The sequence below is a fragment of the Artemia franciscana genome, chromosome 18 (genome assembly GCF_032884065.1).
Source record: "Artemia franciscana chromosome 18, ASM3288406v1, whole genome shotgun sequence".
In the NCBI taxonomy this organism is placed as follows: Eukaryota; Metazoa; Arthropoda; class Branchiopoda; order Anostraca; family Artemiidae; genus Artemia; species Artemia franciscana.
The window spans coordinates 22,169,125-22,192,501 of record NC_088880.1 but is presented as its reverse complement, the minus strand read 5'-3'; the positions used below and the strand labels follow the sequence as shown (position 1 = coordinate 22,192,501).

At 34.6% G+C, this 23,377-nt stretch overlaps 1 protein-coding gene across 2 annotated transcripts in view; it reads left to right on the top strand.

The window, feature by feature from the left end:
• Positions 1-23,377, top strand: part of LOC136038755 (protein SDA1 homolog) — a 128,566-nt gene that overhangs the window by 60,064 nt on the left and 45,125 nt on the right. For both annotated transcript variants that reach the window (XM_065722123.1, XM_065722122.1), the window contains exons 6-12: positions 2,200-2,373; positions 3,733-3,834; positions 8,666-8,900; positions 13,366-13,424; positions 14,599-14,675; positions 20,603-20,777; positions 23,133-23,252. In XM_065722123.1, coding sequence (XP_065578195.1) covers positions 2,200-2,373; positions 3,733-3,834; positions 8,666-8,900; positions 13,366-13,424; positions 14,599-14,675; positions 20,603-20,777; positions 23,133-23,252 — 942 coding nt within the window. The remainder of the gene's footprint in view (positions 1-2,199; positions 2,374-3,732; positions 3,835-8,665; positions 8,901-13,365; positions 13,425-14,598; positions 14,676-20,602; positions 20,778-23,132; positions 23,253-23,377) is intronic.

The window sequence follows — 23,377 nt, the reverse complement described above, 5'->3', positions numbered from 1 at the left end:
AGACCAGGATTTACTAATAGGCCCACAGTCCCTGTGGCTTTCACTATTCCCGAAGTTATGGGAATTTCCCTGACAATCTTGCAAAAACAGAGCGGCAAAACCGCTTGGGCCCAGAGGCATCAAAGCTTTAAATCCGGCTATTACAAAATTGAAAATAAACATAAAAATTACTGTAAAATTTTATTTTGAACTGATGGGCTATTACCACTTAATATCATTATATATCAAATATTTAGTTTAATTATATTATTTCTTTCCAAGACTGTTCAAGACAAATATAGCTTCATTACAAACAAGAGTTTCGATACTGTTCCCTTCCCTAATTGTAAAAGTCTAAAGCCTACTACTTCATTGGTATTTTACTGAAAACGAATTATATTACAAATATTTTCTTTTCCAGTTATTGCAGCATTAAAAAGAAATAAAATTACAGTGAAATAAAATCTTGAACTGATGATCTTTCAGTAATTGATAGCATGATATGTCAAACATTCAGTTTTATTTTATTTGCACTTTTCATGGCTGTTCAAGATACATATAGTTTTCAGTAAAGCGCCAATGACGCAGTAGGTTTTATACTTTTACAGTGAAAGAAGGAGGCAAAACTCAAACTCTTCTTTGTAGAGATTTTTATTCGTTTCAAGCTGGATTTGCGCATTCAATTTGAGTTTAACTCGTTTGAAGATTTATTTACTCACTTATATTAGTAACCATTGTTTGTTTGTTTGCTATGATTGTTTATTTAATTTCTGTTCGTTTTGGGTTTCATTTATTCTTTAGTAGTAATATCTGGTCGTTTTAATTTTGAGTTATTGTAGGTATCTATTTCTTCTGATCTTAAGTTGAATATGGCCTTTGTTTTTTTTTTTTGGAAAACTTCTTTTTCAGAAAGTTTGTTTATTAATTAATAAAATTCGTTTATTAAGTTTCGAACAAAGACGAAGAAAAACAACAACATAAGAGATACGGATGTATCTGATGGATACAATATTCTTAGGATATTATGAGGAAAAACATGCTGAAGTATGTAATAATGCTAACACTCTTAGCTAATTTATTGTATAAACATGCGATATATATTATATATATATATATATATATATATATATATATATATATATATATATATATATATATATATATATATATATATATATATATTCATATTTATAACCCACTTATATATAAAGATAAATAGTGGAGTAAACTCAAACGAAAATCAACAATAACATTATACACAAAAAACAAAACAATAAATCACCAAGATCAATTAAACAACAACAGCATTAAATGCATAAAATTAATGAAACAACCAAATTAAACTATGATGAGGCGACAAACGCCGATACGCTGTTTCCGAAATCTTTATGTAAACCAGTCAGCTTTTCAGTATAATTCGGGAGGTGAAACTTGTTTATTATTTTCTATTCCTATTCCAAAAAGGAAGATAAAGAAGATATTTACAAAAACGGAAATAAGCCACCCCGAATATCACTAAAATCCTTATTCCGAAGTATAGGATAAGGCCCAGAAAGGTAAAGAGCAGAATGATCTGAAAAGGTAGAATACAGCTTTCCAAGGGCAGTGCGATTATATTTGCCTTCATTAGCTACAGTGTTAGAGTAACCAATCTGGATCTTCGTTCTAGCATCTCGGACGGCGCGCTCACGAAAAGCTTTTAAATTTTTGGTAAGTGTAATACCGAACCACCGCATCAAATCTACATGAGGGATGGAAAAAATTTTAGAGCCTATAGGTTTAGGAGGGCATGGAGAATTGAAAGAAAGATCCTCACATTTACCAACGTTAAGCGAAAGACCGATTTTAGTAAAAGGATAAGAAACTTTACTAACCATATGTGATAATATGAGTTTAAACCGGCTAATTAGAAGCTCTTTAAAACTCTATGACCTATCGACAGCCACTCCCACATAACAATTAATAATACTAAGTTTAATTTTCTGACTACCAGCTTTATTATCACTATTCCGTGGATGATAATTTTTAATTTTGTAAATGACGAACAAGATCTGCTACGGTTTAATTTTAGTTTTTTTTTTATTCCCATCCATTTCACGAAATCCATTTCATTCCATCCATCCGTTTCCCGAAAGCTAGGAACTTCGCTCCTAGCTTTCGTTCCTTTGTTGTGTATAATTTTTATATCTGTGTTGTATCTCATTATTGTTGTCTTGCTAGGATATTATGATTCAACTGTATAAGAAGGATATATGGAAAGATGCTAAAACAGTAAATGTAATAGCAACAGCATGTTTCAGCAAATCTGTCAAAATCATGGTTACTGCTCTACAATTTTTTGTCGGAAGTGATGTTAAAGAAAAAACAAACTCGGATGAAGAGAGTGATACGGATGTAAGTTAAAGGTTTTCTTATTTTAAGACTTTGGTAGTCTTCACTTAAAATTGACTTTAGATCCTTTAATCGGAAAAAAAGTAAAGTGAAAGGGAGTGGTGGAAGGGCAAAAAATTTTGTATTGATACCTTGATTACGTAAATCCTCAAAGCTGCATATGGCTTTTCTAAATTCAAAATTTTGTGCACTATGCCGCGTGTCATGTGTGGCTCGGAGGAAATGTGCCTACACGTGAGGTAATGTGTGTGCGTGGCAAAGCAAGTGGCGCTCCAAGTTTTATGTCAAGTGGTAGAAAGTGGGAAAGCTTTTGGAAACTTAAGAACATGCTTATAAAAGCCATCTCTGCACCGCACGTTTGTTAGTATTTCCGCCACTAAAAGTTTGAATTGCAGTTTATGTTTCTTCTATAGTATTGTGGTAGAATTATGATTCACGAGGTAAAATCATGTGAACAGTGTTATCATTATAAGAATAGCATTAGCATGATTATATTATAATAGATTGACCAAGTAATAAAAGGTGCATGCCAAGAGTTTTTTCTTTGTGGGGGGGGGGGGGCATAAAGGGTTCAAAAGACTTGGGAGGAGACTGAAATACTGGAAACGTTTTTAAGCGATTTTACTGAAAGAGGTTCCTTTAAACCAATATCTTTGCTGGTATGGCGGCATTATTAAATTTCTAAAACAACACACAAAGTAAGAGTAAACAATACTTCTATTTGAAATAAAAAAAAAAAAAAAAAAACTGTAAAAATTCGGCTTTTGTTATAAAATAGCCTTATAGTTCTTTTACTTCCAAAATTGTAAGGGACACAGGTTTTTATCTTCGATCTTACGAGGAGTTGGGGATAGCAAAATTACGCGAATACTATTTCTACCTTGTTCTGGGACGTTACCCATTCTTTGTTACTTGATCCATGGATCTTGTAGATGTCTGTGGTAAGTTCGTCAAATACTCTTGATTGTGTTGGATCGCAACCGCGCTTGGTTGAGATCCAACAACCCCTTCTAGTGGAGAGGGGACGAAAATTTAGGGGTCCGTAGCCTTCCCTCCTCACATACAGAGGTTGAATCGATCTCAGACTGAAAAGGCATAACTAATTCTTCCAATTTTGGCTAAGACCCGAAAAGTTCTTTTGATCACTGATCACTGATCAGTGTCCTGATCACTCTAATTTTAGGTGTTGAAATTTTTTTTATACAAGTGCATACCATTTTTTCAAAAATGACACATTATGCCAATCATAGTAGTCATGTCCAACCTGCTTCTATTCTTACTTTATTCCATCTCTGGGGCTTCCATTGCTAACCATTTTTTTTGTTCTGAGAGTTGTTTATAGATAATTGTTTGTCCTTTCAGGATGATGTGGAGACGATTAAGGAAGCAACAATGGCTAATCGTTTCAACAAGAAAACAAGGAGAAGAGAACAACAATTAAAAAAAGTGAAACAAATGGTTAAGGTATGTAAATAAGCTCTGAAAATAATTGAAATAATTGATTAAAATAAGAATAATTAATTTGACTTATTGATAATTAAGCGCTGAAATTGACTCTCTCTGTTCATCAGTATACCTTGCTGTATGTAACAGGAATGATGTTCGCCAGTCCAAGGATACATATTTTAATTTTTTTTTTCTATTTGTCTTTTTGTTTCTAATTTCCTATTATGACTTATTATATTTTTGGTGAAGTATGTCTCACGCCAATTTACTAGTAAATAGTGTATTCAATCTCTTCGGAATAGTTTAACATGGCTTTGATAGTTTGAACTTTGAACAACATATAGTGATTGAACTTCCACTCGTAAAAAGATTCGAACATTGCCAAATGTTCACAAGAACAAAAAACATGTATTTTTTTTAGGGGGAGGGGTGAAAATTAATGGCTAAATTTTTTTTTCATTTCTTGTCGCCAAAATAAAATTAACAAAGAGAATAGCATTCCGATAAACTGATCTTGCATTCTTTTATCGCTTAAGGTTTTGAATTCTGAAATATCTCAGAATAAAAGGGAATTTTCTGGTTTTTTTTTGTGACAGATCAACGTAAATGTCTGTTATTGATTCTTTTCTACTGTCTCCCATCACTTGAAAGGTTATAGTTCGACTAAGTGTACAATATGGGTACTGAGTTGATCAGAGCTTATTTTGCAAATGCTGTTAGTGCAAAATATCAGATAATATTCACGTGCCTGCCTAGAAAAGGTGGGAGGGAAGGGGCATCCCCCCTAAGAATAAAATTTGTCTGAATATTTACCCCCTCCGAAAATTGTGATTTAAACTACGCGTCTGACATTTCATACCTCCCTCCCCCAACCTTTTTGAGATTTTTGGATACTTGAGCTTAAATAAAGGGAGAGGGGTTATGTTGAATTTTAGACGAAGAGCGTGGTTGTGGCGGATGATGCCCCAAGTATATATATATATATATATATATATATATATATATATATATATATATATATATATATATATATATATATATATATATATATATATATATATATATATATATATATATATATATAATATATATATATATATATATATATATATATATATACCGGGACCGATATATATATATATATATTTGCAGCTTTTGCTAGTTGCAATGAAGGATTTGCAACACTTTACTCGGCGATGCCGAACAAAGGTTGCCGCAACACCTCACGTTGCCCATGCAACGTAGATATAAATTTTTGTTGTTGTTTGTTTTCGGTTTTTCTTTGTTTTATTGACGCTAAACCCTATATAGGCCAGTGTATTCTCCTGATGAGCCCTTGTGTTGGGTTGTTGCCTCTGAATTATTTGTCTTTATTATTATGGCACTTGGTATTAACCAAGTGACATATAGCAATCGCCAATTCTGTCGGTCTGTCTGTCGGTCCCGGTTTTGCTACTTTAGGCACTTCCAGGTAAGCTAGGACGATGAAATTTGGCATTCCAAATAGTTGTTTTCCCGATTTGACCATCTGGGGGGGAGTGGGGGCCCGGTTAATTCGCAAGAAATAGAAAAAATGAAGTATTTTTAACTTATGAGCGGGTGATTGGATCTTAATGAAATTTGATGTTTGGAATGATATTGTGTCTCAGAGCTATTATTTTAAATCCCGACAGGATCTGATGACATTGGGGGGAGTTGGAGGGGGAAAACCTAAAGTCCCGGTTTTGCTACTTTTGGCACTTCCAGGTAAGCTAGGACGATGAAATTTGGCAATCGTATCAGGGACCGGACCTGATTAAATTAGAAATAGTCGTTTTCCCGATTTGACCATCTGGGGGGGGGGGGGGCGGTTAATTCGGAAAAAATAGAAAAAATGAAGTATTTTAAACTTATGAGCGGGTGATTGGATCTTAATGAAATTTGATGTTTGGAATGATATTGTGTCTCAGAGCTCTTATTTTAAATTCCGACCGGGTCTGATGATATTGGGGGGAGTTGGAGGGGGGAAACCTAAAATCTTGGAAAACACTTAGAGTGGAGGGATCGGAATGAAACTTGATGGGAAAAATAAGCGCAAGTGCCAGATACATGATTGACATAATCAGAACTGATTCGTTCTCTTTGGGGTAGTTTTTTGGGGGGGAGTAATTCTGAAAAATTAGAAAAATGAGGTATTTTCAACTTACGAACTTGTGATCGGATCTCAATGAAATTTGATGTTTAGAAGGATATCGTGTCTTAGAGCTCTTATTTTAAATCCCTTCCGGATCTGGTGATGGGGGCGGGGAGTTGGGAGGGGGAAACCTAAAACTTGGAAAACACTTAGAGTGGAGGGATCGGGATGAAACATTGTGGGAAAATTAAACACAAGTCCTAGATAGATGATTGACATAAACGGAACGGATCCGCTCTCTTTGGGGTAGTTGGGGGGGGGAGTATTTCTGAAAAATTGAAAAAAATGAGGTATTTTTAACTAACGAACGGATGATCGGATCTCAATGAAATTTGATATTTAGAAGGATATCGTGGCTCAGAGCTCTTATTTTAAACCCGAGCGGATCTGGTGACATTAGGGGGGGGGGAGTTGGGAGGGGGAACCTAAAACTTGGAAAACACTTAGAGTGGAGGGATTGGGATGAAACTTGGTGGGGAAAAAACACGACTCATAGATACTTGATTGACATAACCAGAACGGATCCGCTCTCTTTGAGGTAGTTGGGGGAGGGGGTTAATTCTGAAAAATTAGAAAAAAGGAGGTATTTTTAACTTACGAACGGGTGATTGGATCTCCATGAAATTTGATATTAGAAGGATATCGTGTCTCAAAGCTCTTATTTTAAATCCTGACCGGATCTGGTGACATTGGGGGAAGTTTGGGGTGGGGAAACCTAAAATGATAGAAAACGCTTAGATTGGAGGGATTGGGATGAAACTTGGTTAGAAAAATAAGCAGAAGTCTTGCATACGTGATTTACATAATTGGAACGGATCCGCTCAATTGCGGGGGGGGGGGTAATTCTGAAAAATAAGAAAAAATGACGTATTTTTAACTTACAAAGGAGTGATCGGATCTTCATGAAACTTCATATTTAGAAGGATCTCGTAACTCATATCTCTTATTTTAAATCTCAACCGGATCCAGCGTAATTGGAGGGGGGGCAGTTGAGGGGAACCAGAAATCTTAGAAAATACTTAAGAGGTGAGATCAGGATGAAACTGGATGGGAAGAATCAAAACCTGTCTAAGATACGTGACTGACATAACTGGAACGGATCTGCTCTCTTTGGTGGAGTTGGGGGGGGGGGGGGGGGGTAATTTTGAAAATTGAGGCATTTGTAACTTACGAAAGGGTGACCAGATCTTAATCAAATTTGATATTTAGAAGGATCTTGCGCTTTAAAGCTCTAATTTTAAATACCGATCAGATCCTGTGACATTCGGGGGAGTTGGAGGGGGAAACCGGAATTCTTGGAAAACGTGAAAATTGGGGTATTTTTATTTTACGAACAGGTGATTGGATCGTAATGAAATTTGATATTTAGAAGGAATTCATGTCTCAGAGCTCTTATTTCAAATCCCGACCAGATCTTTTGACATTGGGGGGAGTTGGAGGGGGAAATCTTGGAAAAACACTTGGAGTGTAGGAATCGGGATGAAGCTTGGCGGATAGAATAAACAAATGTCCTTGATACGTGATTGACTGAACCATACTGGATTCGCTTTTTTTTGGGGAGTTGAGGGGAGGGGTTCAGTGATTTGGCGAGTTTGGTGCTTCTGGACGTGCTAAAATGATGAAAATTGGTAGGCGTGTCAGGGAGCTTCACAATTTGACTTGATAAAGTCGTTTTCCCAGATTCGACCATCTGGGGGGCAAAAGGGAGAGGAAAAATTAGAAAAAATTAGGTATTTATAACTTACGAGTGGGTGATCGGATCTTAATGAATTTTGATATTTAGAAGGACTTTGTGACTCAGAGCTCTTATTTTAAATCTTGACCGGCATTAAGCCTCTTATTTTCCTTTTTAAATCAATCTATTGATTTAAAGAATTTTGCTAGAGCTCATACCATATGAGCTCTTGGCTCTTAGCTCTTCTTGCCTCGTCACAAGTGCCATATGAGCAATTAGCTCTTGTTATCTGGTTTTTTCTATTGTTTGGTAAATAACGACCTATACTTATTGACGACATGACTGCCTGTCCATGGATTATTCTTTATGGTTGATTGTGTATGGGTATGCTGTTTGACCTATGTGATTGTATGGATGAGTAGGGTTAAGGCCTCATTCAAGCGCTGGTCTATATTAATCACTAATTTAGGAAAACAGTCTTCCTTTTCTCCTTCTGTCTCTTTTTTTTTTTTTTTTTTTTTTTTTTTTTTTTTTTTTTTTTTTTTTTTTTTTTTTTTTTTTGTGTTTGTGCTGTTGCATTGGTGATTTCTCTTTTCATGATATATATATATATATATATATATATATATATATATATGTTTGTGTGTGTGTGTGTGTGTATATATATATATATATATATATAGAGTAATTTCTACTCTTATTAAGTTTTTAGTTCACCCTTAACTTACTTTTCAAAAAGAATTGTCCTTTCAATTAATAATTAGTCAGTGTAACATCTCATTTACATCTCAGTTTCCTATCATTAAGATTTTCGCTGTGATGTGTATAAGAAAGCGTTTCCTGAAGAGCTGGTGGGCTGTAGAACCCTCAATAAAGCGAATTCTCTGTCCTTTTTTTCAAATTTCCAAAAGAATCATTCGAATTGATGTTAATATTTGGGGAACACTGTTAAGAAAGTTACTACTTTTAAGATTCATTCAAAAATTTGTATCTTTTTTCAGAGGAACAAGAAAAAGCGAGGGCAAGCACCTACTTTCAATTTTTCAGCTTTGCATCTTCTTCACGACCCTCAAAGTTTCGCTGAAAAGCTTTTCAGACAAGTTGAAACGATGAATGAGCGATTTGAAGTTAAAATACTGGCACTTGATGTAGTTTCAAGATTGATTGGAGTTCATCAACTCTTCGTGTTCAATTTCTATCCGTTTCTAGTTCGCTTTCTCCAACCACATCAAAGGGGTACGTATTGTAGATTACTCATATTTTTAACACTATTTATAAAGCATACAAAGGTATCATACATTAAGCTACCAAACAAGAGTAAGACTTTAATATGATGGCTAAAAAAGCTCAACAAGATAAATTTGGTATTATTACTGTTATTGTTTTATCTTTTCTATTTCGAGGGTATCAAGGAGTAGACTTAAGGAGAATTTCACCCGAATTGGCTTCTCATTAGCATTATGAAATGCCCAAAACGTGATTAAAGATCGATTGAACAAACATATATAGGAAGAATCCTGTTTTGAATAAAAGTGTGTGAAGCATCGAAGAGAAAAAAAAATATAAATTTTTAGTAATCTCAGTTGTAAACATAAAATTGTTTCAATTAAATATAGAATCTATAAGGTTTTATTTCAGATAGAACTATCATAGAAGAGAAAAACGTATGAATAGTAAATTCATTGAGATGTATGAATATTGTCCTACGACCGGGAGAAACTATTAAGACAGGCGTGTACCCAGGACTTCGGTTCCAAGAAAGGGGGGGGGGGCAGTTGTAGAAAAAAGGCTGCTCTGGCTATTAAGTAACCGAAAGTAGTTCTTTATGCTTATTTCACACACATACTTGGCAAAGAAGAGTGTGGTACTTTTTAAAAAAGTAAATTTTATCTATGTTTATTTAATATATTTTTCTGAAACTTAAATGTATAACAAACCAACAAACAACGATAAACGAAAGAAAATAACCAACAAAGAGAAAAAAAAATAGTTCACAACAAAAAAAAACATGATCAGCCGATGACGTGGAAAAATACAGACGCATGCTGTATTTGAGAGCTGTCTGTACAGTACTTCCAGTTTTACTATATAATATCAGGAACTAGAAACAAGGACCTGATTTTGGCCAAGATGAAAGAAACAACAATATTTACAAAATAGACAATAATTAATCCGGATTCTTTTTAAATTTTCTTTTCTTAAGAAAGGGGAAAACTGGAAGCAAAAAGAATAGATCACAGAAAGTTGACTAGACCTTGACCAGCGAATGTTTGTTGTATTTCCCTCTGTTAGCGACAACCTTAGCATATCCTGGTTGGACTTTTTTGTTTATACCGAGACTGTGCCCTGGCCCAGGCTTGTAAGATTAATGGTAAAAGAAATGAAAAGCCAGCGGAAAGGATTTACGAGGGAGATAGGAAACCAATCAATCATGTATATTTAAACAAAAAACACATAACTACTGTACATAATCTGCCAGGAAAGCACAAAAAGTGCTTGGCTAGGGCAGAAAGTTAGCTAAAGAATAATTAAACAATTAACAAACAGAAACAACGAATCGACTGGATTTATCAAAAAAGAAAAAAAATGGGGGGGGGGTGGTACGAAGAGAAGGAAAAGAAAGAAAAGAAAAAGACCGAAAAGAGGAGGACCACACGATATTCAAATCTAAACAGTATTTCTGTAATAACCCGTCACTGTTCGCTTGAAGATAATAAGGTTACTTGAGTTCCGGATTTCCATTGGGATTAAATTCCAAATAGCTGGTGCAAAAATATATAATTAAAAAAGAAGTTCCTTTTGTTGACGGTGTCTCGTGGACAATGTCACATGAATTTCGCGTTTCGTAAGTATGCAAATCTTGATTTAAAGTGAATAGATTTTCAAATGATGACGGAAGGAGGCTGTTAAAATGTTTAAAACAAAAAGTTGCGATCTGAAAATCTCTAGTCTTTGACACATCAAATATTTTAGTAAGTTTAAAATGAAGGTTAATGTTATTTGAATGCTGAAGAGGTGATTAAATTTCAATGGCCTTATTTTGAATGATCTGGATTCTCTTTTAACATGAGATAAAGTTACTTGCCCATATAGAGCATCCATAAGGCAAATCGGGATTAAAAATAGAATGATAAATCTTTTTCAGAATTTTTTTTAGGGAAACGGAATTTAAGACGGCGGATAACTCCAAGGGACCTTGAAAGTTTGTTACCTATTAATTTGGCATATTCTTTCTACGAAATATTCTCATCAATAATAAATCCAAGATATATACTGGTTTTTACCCTATTTATAATATTATTTTTACTTTTAATTTGAGGTCTGTTTGGACTGATCCGATTCTAGAAAATAAAATATAATTTGTTTTACCATAATTTAGTGTTAAATACTGTGAATCAACACACGATACAAATTCAGTCAGAGCAATTTCCATTTTTTTTAAATAAAGAAGGTAGATTTTCACATGCAACAAAAAAAGTGTGTCATCTGCAAATATTATGATATTAGTTTCAGATAAATAATATTTTACATTGTCAATATAAATGAGAAAACACAGTGTTCCCATTATTGAACCTTGTGCCACTCCGCACGGTAAAAAATGGCGCTCTGATATTGCATTTGCATTCTGTACAACTTGAGCTCTATTAATAAAATACGAACGAAACCCATTTTATTGCCACATTGCGTACACCAATTGATACAAGAATTCCGAAGGAGACAACTTGAAATTTTGTAAAAGAAAGAAATTCGTATTCCATAAAGAAATTCAAAATAAAGAGAAACCCGAGAAAGAAGAAGCAAGGAAAGAAACTATGTTAGATGGAATAGGTTTGATACGGCTTATAAGAACCAAGTCATCAGAAGAACATGATTGATAATTACGCGATATCTTAGCCAGAAACCGGGAAAAACATTTAAACAGGGTGGAAGATAAAGCTGGCCTTAAACCTATATCCACTTTAATAATAATAGCTGGGATCTAATTTGACTGAAAAATACTAAGAAACAGGGTGGAAGATAAAAATAGCCTTAAACCTCTTTTTACTTTAATAGTAGTAGCTGCGATCTAATTTAACTGAAAAATACCGAAAATAAGACATCCTGAAAAGTTAACACCGTTAGCATTAAGATGCTATTTTATATGAAAATAGATGCTATTTTCCCTAAAATAATTCTAAAGAAGCAAAAAGATAATACACGATGTGCAGACTGACAGCCTACTCCAGACCAAAATTCAACTGATTATCTCCTCCACATGTTTATTAGTCACACAGGGTAGAAGTACATGTTCAAAATCCTTTGCTTAAAGGGTAAGAAATGGTAATTTGCGAGTAAGAAGAGCAATCGAAAAGTGATAATCGCCAATAAATCTGTCAAGGTAAAAAATATAAAAACTCTAGATATCTGCCCATCCTTCCCCCTTACTTCCTTAGAGACTTACCTGACTCCTTTAAGATTGATGTTCATTCATCCACAAGTGTCCAAACTGCTATTTACCTAAAGACTTGGTATGGACTAACATAGAATTATGAATAATTTTGAATCAAACAAAATTTAAGATTTTTTGGAGCCATTGAAAAAGAATGAAATATGCAGAAAAAGAGGTTCGTAGAGGTTTCCTATGAGGTTCGTAGCACCGTGAAAACCCACGATTGAAACAGGACAAGACAAAAAATACCTTTGGTGGGGTTTTTCTTCCAAGCACCCTGAGTCTGTATTACTTGGATGAAAGAATTTACGCTAAAGCTTAACTAGTGTTTGACTGGAAGTTTTATGTAGTGAAAAATGCATAGCCTTCTGGTGATTGAACTTAGACTAAAAAGCGTGGGTAGGGAGCCTGCGCCATAGACGTAACATTTCTGTTTTTTTATGAATCTTAATGTCGCCTTCGCTTGCAAAAAAAAAAAATTATTCAATCATATTTATAGCAGAGAAGTTAAAGCTATATGCAACAAAAGATCTTGGTAAGCCTCAGTTTTTAGCCTAACTGGATACCATCCTGCAACGCAAATAAGGGCCGTCCAAATTCTCTAGATTATCTGACATTTTACGAGTAGATCATTATTTCCACGATGTGTGCTCAAACTCAAACCTTATCCCCTTTCTTTCTATGGTATTGTAAAGACTCTAAAGCTGTAAGACTGTTATCTCACTTCGTTTTGAATTTGTGTTAAATTTTATGTCTTTTCCACTGACCCTCTGTGGAGATTACACTACCAAATTCGAAAGCTTAACTTCCAAAAGGCCTTAGGTATAACTGCAAGACACCGGTCTCTTGAATCAAATCTTTATAGATTTACTACTTACTCAATTTGTATTCTAAGGCCTTTGTGCTTGCAGCCAAAAATTCAGGAAAGACTGTTGGAATTTTCTTGATAGAATCTAGTGCATTATAAACTCAAATGCGCATACTTTGAACATTTTTCTTTATGTTAAGGAAAGTCTAAGTGCAGCTGGGGTCCATTCACGTTTTGTCTAAAGAATCTGTTGCTAGAAAAATCAGAATTCATGGCTTAAAGTTGACTTTTGTTTTTTGCCCCCTCCCACACACACACACTGCAACAGTTCCGCTTTTGCATCGTCCGAGAGCTTGAGCATGTATTTCTCGTATGTACCCAAGTGTTTTGTTTTGTAAGTTGGCTCAAAAGCTAAAATGTGTTTGTAGTTTTGTTTCTCTAAAATATATGATTTTTTTTTTCAGAGGTGACAAGAATGTTGCAATTTGGAGCACAGGCATCGCATGAGTTGGTTCCACCAGATGTAAGTTTTCTTGTGCCTCTACCTTCTAAGTGTTTCTAGTCTCATAAAGTGATGGTGACCATTAGAGAAAAAAAAAATAATGAAAGAACTTTTATATTATATTCTCTCCACAGAAAATCTAGCATGTTTAAGAATATGCTTTTTAACTGCAAGTAAAGAAATTTAGACATCATTCTGTCGAATGCAACGAGTGACTGTCAAAATGACAGTCACTCGTCCTTTTGGTTGACTATTAAGAGTGACTATGGAGTGGCATAATTTTTATTCTCATTGACTGTCCGTGTTTGAGGATACGATTTTCACTGATAACTCGTTGAAGTGTATTTTTTTTCTCAAATTGACTCTTATATTCCCACGCAAGATTTTCAGGTGAATTATTAGAGTGCAGTGAGGAAAAATGTAAAATGTAGAACTTTTTGAAAATTTAGGAAAAATGCAAAATGCAGAACTAAACCGGGCTTTTACTTTCAGAAATTACTGCTGAGTTTGTTTATTCCAAATCAAAATTCTAGAATATTATGAAAAAGCTCTTAAGATTCTCAGGTGAATCGACTTCGAAAAGAGTAGTGGCACTATGCGTCACACTTCCAGGTGAAATAACCCTTTGGTGGAATTTTTTGTTCTTTGGCAAACTTGGTTTTGGGAACACACAGGAAGTTGCACATATTATCCTTGTATAAATATACCAATAATAAGGGTTATGGAAGAATTAGCTGTAATCAAAGTTTATCGTATAGATACAAAATGAAACAATTCTGTTGACCCCAGTACAGTGGGGGGGGAGGATCCCATTTCAGTGCTTTTGTTTCTTGTCTTCACGAGGAAAAGATTGTGTCGCTTTCCTCAATTTCTGTGTTAGTTTCTGAAGCTAGGACATCTTCGTTACAATTTTTATTTATACCATATAGTTAGTTAGAAAAAGATATTTTTCCTTTTTTGTAAAATTATAAAGTTTTTTCTACAAATTTCACAGCAAGCCTTCTTCTCCGTTTTACGTTTTCAGTAACAAAAAACAAATTCAAATTTTTATGTTTTTTATGCTACAGATACCTGATCCTGAATTCCGTAAAAAAAGCAGTAATGTTGCTGTACAACATTATTAGAATCAAAAGGATCATATTTGGGTCAAAATAAATATAAGCCTTGTTGGTTTGTATTATGAATTTCTTTTTAGGTTCTTGAGCCTGTATTGAAAGCAATTGTCAACAACTTCGTTACTGAGAGAAATTCAGGGGAAGTAATGGCTGTTGGGTATGTCCCTCCTTTCTTCCTTTCTTTCTTTCTTTTGGTTTTCCTTCTAATTTTGCTGCTTTGCCATTTTTTGTATGTCTCTTCTTATTTATTTATTACTTTAAAGCCCGAAGAGTAGCAATTCCTAGGGTTTTACATCTAAGTACTAGGAGTAGCCGCAGGGAGTACGTGAAAGTACGAAGTTCCCTGTTATTTTGGATTCTATCCAGTCAATTCTGCTAGTTGGGATTTTCAATTTTACACTGACGAAATTTAGAAATAGGCCTTGTGTGTGAGGGTACAACTACCCACACCACATCCTTATCTGCTCAGTTACGGGCTTCTTTACTTGTTGGAAGGAAAGGCCCATAATAGGTTCTTAGACAATAGCATACCTCATCTTCAAATTTAGCCAGTTAGCGCTGACAAATATCAGTACTAGTTGTCAAAACTACTCGAAAGACTACAGTTTACTTCACAGACGTGTAGAAATTCTTTCGATTTCGTAATGTTTTTAACAATCAATTTAGTTTTAATAATCTAACTTACAATGAATTTTCATTAATATTTTTTCGTTTAAAGTATATTCATTAAAACGAGCAGAAAATTGAATGGCTAAATTGAACTCTCAGTTTAGGTTAAATTAAATGTCAATGTAACTAAAATAAAATGTTGGTAAATGTGCATTTAAAAGGGAGTGTATGTTTAAAATAATTTTTTCTTTTATGTTTATCACAGGAAATGAAATGCATGGTTAATGTGAAAAATTCACTATGCATAAACTTAAACCCTCTTTAGTTAATTATGGAATATGCTGGTTAAACATGGGTTCTCTATATCAGTAATGCAAGGCACCATTGGTTTGGAATACTAAGACTTTATAAAGAAGCATTTTTCTATGTCTATACAGAGATATTAGAGATATTAGTATCTATACAGAGATATTTTCTTTTGTCTATACAGAGATAGAGAGATATTAGAATATAGGCTTTTTTCGGACATTTAGGCCTATAAGTATACGAAATCCAAAACATATTAAAGCTGATGCCGTTTTTTTTTCATATCATTGGGAGCACTTCAAATTTTGTCTCAAAGCGTTAGACCGTGAAATTGTGATGTTGTAATCGATTAATTCAAAATTGAACCTCTCCGCCTTTTGCTAGGAAGTTGAGAATATAAAGAAAAAAGATGCAAGGAATAATACATTGATTAGTGATGATTGACAAAAATTTGCGTCGCTTTGCGGCAAGAAATATCATTTCCACCCGTCAGTTTGTACTGAGAGAGAAAAGCCGGTGTATTGTTGCTTTAAAGTTCCCCCCCCCCCTCTCTTGAAATTTGGCTAACGACTTCTTCATGATGACCAAGTATAGGAAAAGTTGAATATGACCGATGTTTTAGGGAAGAAATAAAACCAAAAAAATTAACTAGATATAGATTTTTTGATCAATTTACGGAACATTTTTGCGCTTTGGGACACACTACATGAACATGTTCAGATCCTTAAACGAACCTCTAAATAGTGATGTAAATAATCAATGTTAATAATTTTATAGTAAAAAGGTAATATTTTATCATATTTATATGCATGCATTAGCTTTGAGTGCTCGTAACTGTTTATTTCATTAACAGTATTAATAGTTATATGCCTTTAACAGTACTGAGAACTAAAGTTGACTTCACTGCAGTTAATTGCCCGAACGCATTCGTGGGGTTTTCTATGCATCTAAAATAGTCTATACTAGAGAGCAAATCATCGTTTAAGCTTTTTAGTTGATTTTACCTTTAAAAAGCAGCAAGTACAGAGCATACTTGTCTATATCATACAATAAATGCATTAAAATATACATATATGGTACCCAGGGTTCAATTATTTTGAAGCCATGCAAGTTATCTTGCACTTTATCACTCTCTCAGTCTTGTCAATAAGGGCAAATCTCTAATTCGGTTGTCTCCCAAATTAAAGGAGTCAGACTTGAACACGTAGTCCTGAGGATCAAGAGTTTCACCGTGGGCAAAATGTATATATTGCCAAACATGAACTCTATACTTATCCGTAAGAAATTTTTAAAGTACATGCTTTTTGATGGTAGCAACTTTGTCTGAACCAAATTCATCCACAATCTGTATGTATTTCCTCGCGTTGAAGAAGAGGGCCATTGCGAATTTGTCAAGGTCATAGTTTTGGTGCTTGACCTTTGAAGCCACAGGAACCCAGCTTAATTTTTATGTATTTTATTTTTTATTTATTTATTTTACTAATAATTACAAAATAAACTATGTATACACACAACCGTCCGGGGAAGGCTCAAAAAGCCTGATGATGGACGGTTGCAAATGTCTAGTTCTTAACCAATAACAAAAATCTTTTACAAAAAAAAGGACAAAAACACGTCCAATAAATGTTTCTTAAACTTTACTTTAAATGACCCAATGTGTTCAGCTTCCTGAATGCCAGCTGGGATATCATTCCAAATAGCCGGATCTAAATACCTAATTCCAAAACCTGCACGTATGGTGTCTCGGTACTCAACAACAAAATTATCCGTCTCCCTAATCGCATACCTGTGGAGCGAACGATTTATGCGAAAAAAGTCAGTAAAACTGTAGGAGATAGATCATTCCAACATCGATTCGTAAAAACAGCAGCTTGATAATCGAGAATCTGACCAGTATTAAGCACTCGTAATTTCTGAAAACACGACGTGGTACCATTCACATTTTCTACGTAATTACCAAGAAGACGTACTGTTTATTTTGAAGAATCTGCACTCTTTTAAAACTTGCATAAAAAGTACTAGACCAATGGTAAAGAACTGATAATGGTAAAACATGCTTCAATTGGCGCAAAATTCCCAGGCCTTTAGCAACTTTAGCTGCAACAAGATCACTATGGGGCTTCCAAGATAATCAAAACTGAAATATAGGATACCGGATTCATATGCAAGCTGCTCCACTTCAAGCATTTTATTTTAGCCAGGACACTTTTTTCGTCCCCTTCTCCTTCCCCCTACAGTCTAAAAAGGGAAAGAACTAGTTACGTCCGTGAGCAGTAGTTTAGCCAGGGTCTCACTGCGGAGGGGTCATCTGTTTACCTATTTCATAGTCATGAATGCAAGAAATGTATTGATCGTGCTTCAATCGAACACATTTTATTTTTAACTAAACAACAAATAAGGTGAAAGATTATTGTCAACGTTATGTCTCATAAGTTTAGCATGAACAAGTTGACAACACAAAGAGAAAATAAATTATACAACACTATTCAAAGTAGAGAAGAACAGAAGAGAGAATGCAGAAATGAGAGCTACAGAGAGTTGGAAAAGAAAAAAAGGTGCATTCAGGAGGTCTAGTGAAGGTAAGGGGGCTTTTCCCACCCTCTATTCCCTTTTGCCGCATTCCTTTAGAGGACATGACGAAAATGAACTTGAAAAAAGACTTGTAGCGATGGAAATATCCTTTCCGGCAGAGATGATGGTTTGAAAATGGTATTTTTCTGGTGCATGGCGGCTGAAACTCTGAAACTACGATAGCTATTTAAATAAACGAATACGAAATATATATCGCTTTCTTACATTTGTCTTTTAGACACCTATTATATCGAAGCAATTGACTTTAAAATCAATATTTAGAACCAGTATTTTCTGGAAAGAAGCACTTTACTATTTTGGACTTTACCACTTAAATGTCCATTTTCTTGTTGTCTCTTCAAATATCCTAGCTAGAAAGTAAATTATATATATTAAAAAAAACGAGTATTATGCTGCGAAGCCACAAAGTTTTTATCAATCTAGTAAGTATTAAGAATTGTCACTTCCTTACTTGTAAGTAACTAAGACTGGTAGTCTGTATGCCTCGAAATAGCAAAAATTTCAAATCTAGCATTATAAAGTGTTTTGTTTTTCTTTTTTCCTTCCATGATGCTTTCTTTCATGCTCTTGCTTGGGTGATTAAAATGGCTTCCAGACCTCATTGGGGAGGAATCCAGTTTTAAGTTACACTAGTACAATTTCGCAATCCAAAAAGCTGTCGCATCTTTAGTTGCAAAAATATTCACACTAGTTAAATTAGTAGATTACTGGAATTTTTAGCCACGCTAAGAGGAACCCCGCTCCCCCTGAATTTGCCACTGCTGTACATTCAATACAAAAAATCTACCACGTGCTTCATGGCTGCGTAGCCTGAAGCGCGGGTTAACTTTGACGACTTCTGGTTTTGCGCAGGCCGCGTTCGGATGATGTTTAAGTAATAAACAGAAGTGAACTGGACCACAAGAGAACAAGACAAAAAAGAAAAGAATATAGGTATTGAAAGTAACTTAACAGCGCCAATTGTCACAGAATTTACTGTATTGTCGTTGTTATAAAGGGAAAAAAAATGAGATAGCTTCCGAGGGGCTGGGCTGGGCCCTCTAACCCTCCCCTCCCTCCGGCTATACCATTGTCCCTCAGTACTGCACCACGGAAAATTGAAAAATTTTCGATGAAAAGTGGAGGGGGAAGGAAAGAAGGGAGAAAATTTTAGCATTTCAAAACTGTAACTTTTCATTATTATTTTCGGGCAAGCTTGGTAAAAACTTGGCTCAGTGGCAACCTCCTTGTATGCTTCAGCACTTATATTGGTGAGTTGTTTATACAACGCTTTACCAGAATTTCGAACTATATAGCTAAATAACGCAAAACTCCGGTGGTTTTGCCTACGAAATCCATTTGCATCGCTGTCACTGTCATCAACCACAGCAGGGTCTCTTAGGATATCTCGTAACTATCTCATTTAATTTATTTTCATTTATTTTCTTTTTATAGTCATAATATCGTGCTATTTGTGGGTGTGTATTTCTTGCGTACAGTTTATTTTCCTTCTCATTCCTTTTCCACTGCTCCGTTTAATTTATTCGTTTTTTGACGGGTTTCCAATAAATAACAATAAGCATGATATAAATGTTACAAACTGAAAACCTTCCGAGGTTTAAACGGAGAAAAGCAAGAAATCCAGCATTCTTATTCAATTTATGATACACTTATATTACATAAATTGACCTGAATGCACTCATTGTAAATGTCTCGTAAATTTATATTGTATTTTCAAATTCGGGCGCTCCAATTCAATACCAGCAATGCTTGTTTATATATGATCTATGTGTCATAAGTTTGCTCTTGGAAATTATATTATTTTAAGCGATAAAGGATGGCGCAACCCTATGCCTGTTTTGTTGTGATAAAAGCGTGTGAAGTTTTAGCCCAGTTGTACCTTCGTCGCTTTGGATGTCAACGTTTTTAGTAGACAGCAAGCTACACAGGAATAATAGAATAGTTTTTTGTTTTCTTTGACAGGCCACTGGATTCAGAACCAATTAGTAAAAAGATTTCTGACTGTTGTTGTATCAGGCTTTTACAATAATAGATTTACTAGAATGTACCCTTTGCTCACTAATAATTAGAATACTGAAATACTCTACGTGTCATTCTATCATACAAAAAACGAAAAGTGAATGAAGGAAATCTTAAATTATCTACATTCTCTTGCATTTTCATTTTATGGGGTTTTAAAAACATTTGATTTGGAAATACTCCTAGAAAAAGTCAAGTTTGGTTTACTTCGTATTAAAACGTATAAATCTTAAATGCACTTTCTTTTCTATTCTTCAAAGTTTAAGTAAGAAACTATTTGATTTTTCCCTCCAAATTATTGTTTGAGTTGTGTTTTATTTGAAAGATATACAAAGTATTCTTTTACATTTTTCCTGTCTCCATTTTCATTAAAGTTTGTTAATCTTTTTTTCACTAATCATAGAAAACTTAGCTTTTAAGATTATAATTGTGAGCTGAAAAGGGCCTCGTATGATTTAAATTTCAGATAAATGAGACTTTCCCATTTCTCCACCCTGTTTTGAAATTGCATGTTGCTATTCTTAATTGTTTTTGTTATTTTTGTTTATTCTGTTCTAGGCTAAATGCAATCAAAGAAATGTGTCTCCGATGTCCATTAGTAATGAACGAAGATCTACTACAAGACCTTGCACAGTATAAAACCTATAAGGACAAAAGTGTTATGATGGCGTCAAGATCGCTAATCACCCTGTTTAGAAATACTAATCCTGAACTACTCCATAAAAAAGACAGGGTATGTAAGGGATTTTATTTTTAGCCCCATTCTTAGGTCTGATATGACGAGTGTACTTCAGAAGTCTAGTGAAGAGTATTTTGACTTTAACTTTTATTCGAAACCAGCAGTGAAGCCTTTTGGATGAAAGACATAGAACAAACAAACCGTGGCGTGTATTCTTTTGTGAAGATCATAAAAAAGCCGCTCCTCCCAACAAAACTCCTTGAAGATTTCAGACCAATCCCTTTGCTGTGAGATAAAACATCCCCTCCATCTTTGAGATCAGATTCTCCATCCGTTTGCACGAATAAAATAGTCTAATTGATCTGAGAAAATTGCCTGATTTTCGAAAAAAGGTGGAATCGCCCCAAAAAAGTCATAGAATCTTAATGAAAATCATACCATCAGATTCAGCGTATCAGAAAACCCTACTGTAGAGGTTTCAAGCTCCTATCTGCAAACATGTGGTATTTTGTATTTTTTGCCAGAAGAAAGATCACGGATGCATGTTTATTTTTTTTATTTTTTTTTCTACGGGTGATTATATCGACCCGGTGGTCCTAGAATATCGTGAGAGGGCTCATTCGATGGGAAATTAAAAGTTCTAGTGCCCTTTTTAAGTGACCGAAAAGATGAGAGGGCAACTAAGCCCCCTCCCCGCCCCTTTTTTCCCCAGAATTATATAATCAAAATTTTGAGATAGTCATTTTGTCATAATAGTTGAAAGGTCCAATAACTATACCTTTTGACGCAACATGCCCCCCCCCACAGCCTCAGGGGAAAGGCCTTTAATTTATAAAATTTGGCCATTGTTTATGCATAGCATTTGTTATTGGGAAGCATGTATACATTTTAGGGCGAGGGGGGATTTTCTGATGGAGGGTTTTTCCATTGGGGAGTTTTCCATGGGGAGGGAAGTTTCCAGGGGGTGAACTTGTCAGGGGAAATTATACACTGGGGGAAATTTGACGGAATCCCTATACAAAATTCTTTTTATATGTATGGCTTTCCCTTTTCAGTCTTAATTCTACGCATGGAGTTGTTTAGAGTATTTATCCTGGGTAAATTTTCACTGTGATTGAATTGTCTAGAAGATATTTCCGTTGGGAGGGTATTTCTCCGTGGAGGTGGGGCCAGATTTCTTGCGATTATTCAAAAAACGATCACAAATTACATAAAAAAACTAGTTTTTTCAACTGAAAATAACGAGCAACATTAAAACTTAAAAGGAACAAAAATTGCTACGTATCTAAAGGGGACTGTCTCCTCCTCAACACCTAGCTCTTTACGCTAAAGTTTAAATCGTGTCTCAATTCTTTAAGAACGGCTCCTGAAACACAAGGATCGTTTAATTAGGACAATAAGAAGCTTTTTTAAAAGTACTGAAAAACTTTACCTCAAAGAGCGAGGTGTTGAGGAGGAGGCGACCTCGTTCGTATACGTAATAATTTCTGTTTTTGTTAAGTTTTAATGTTGCTCCTTACTTTGAGTTGCAAAAACATGTTTTTGTTTAATTTACCGACAAAATCCAACCGTTGGGCTCAAACCCATGTCTCGTAAATTTGTAGTCCAATGCTCTCTCATCTGAGCTTGTTATTTGGTTCTATATCTGTTATATATCAGTTTGTTCAAATGAATAAGTTTTTCTTAGAGTTACAGATACATAGATACACACTAATTATAAAGTAAGATAAGCGTCAATTTTAAAGCTTTAAATTTGTCAATTCAAAATAAGCATCAATTCCAGGCTTTAAAAGTAAGATTGAAGCATTCTAGCATATTTTTTTCTTCTTCTTTTTTTGTCCCTATTTTGGTTGGTTTCCCACTACTAATAGGCTGGTCCTACTTGGCTGGTTTCCTTTTTCTATCAAGAAATTACTTCTCTCTGTTTTGACTAGAGGATAAAGCCCCACTAAAGGAACATTTCTTAGTTTCAAACTTATTTTTTAAAGGTGTGAGATAGGTTTTTTGTTCTTATAGTAAAATTATTCAATATTCAATTAAATCGATTACTGAAAATAAACATGGACATTTCAACTTTCTTTCTAAATAATATTATTATTTCCACCTTCGGAAATTCCATTTGAAACCCTTAAGGGGTTCAATTGACATGTCAACAATTGACATTTTTATTGTGTGTTTTTTAAACAATCTAAGACTTGGCTAACAGTTAGTATAGTCTTTCCAACAGAATTTGCTTGTGAGAGAACGAGAGACATTTATGAAGATACAATTTTCAACCATTTTTATGCTGAAACAGTTACTTGGGAAAAATCATCAACACTTGGAACTTGAATTATAATGACTGTTAGCTTTCCAGTTTCTTTGCATTCCATTGCTTCATAAATGAGTATTTTTTTTTTTTTCTTGCAGGGTCGACCGACTGAAGCAATGACCGAACTGAAACCGCTGAACTATGGTGAAATAGAAGCTAAAGATTTTATACCCGGTGCTGAAGCACTAGCTGTTGCTGAGGGTGAAGAAAGTTCCGAGGTTTGTATAATTTTCACTCTCCAACTTGTTTGTACCTTCTTATAATTCCACCTACTCAACTCTCTCTTTCGGCTCTTTTTTTCGCAAACCATCTGAACTACTTTTGAAGGTCAGGAAAAGGTAGT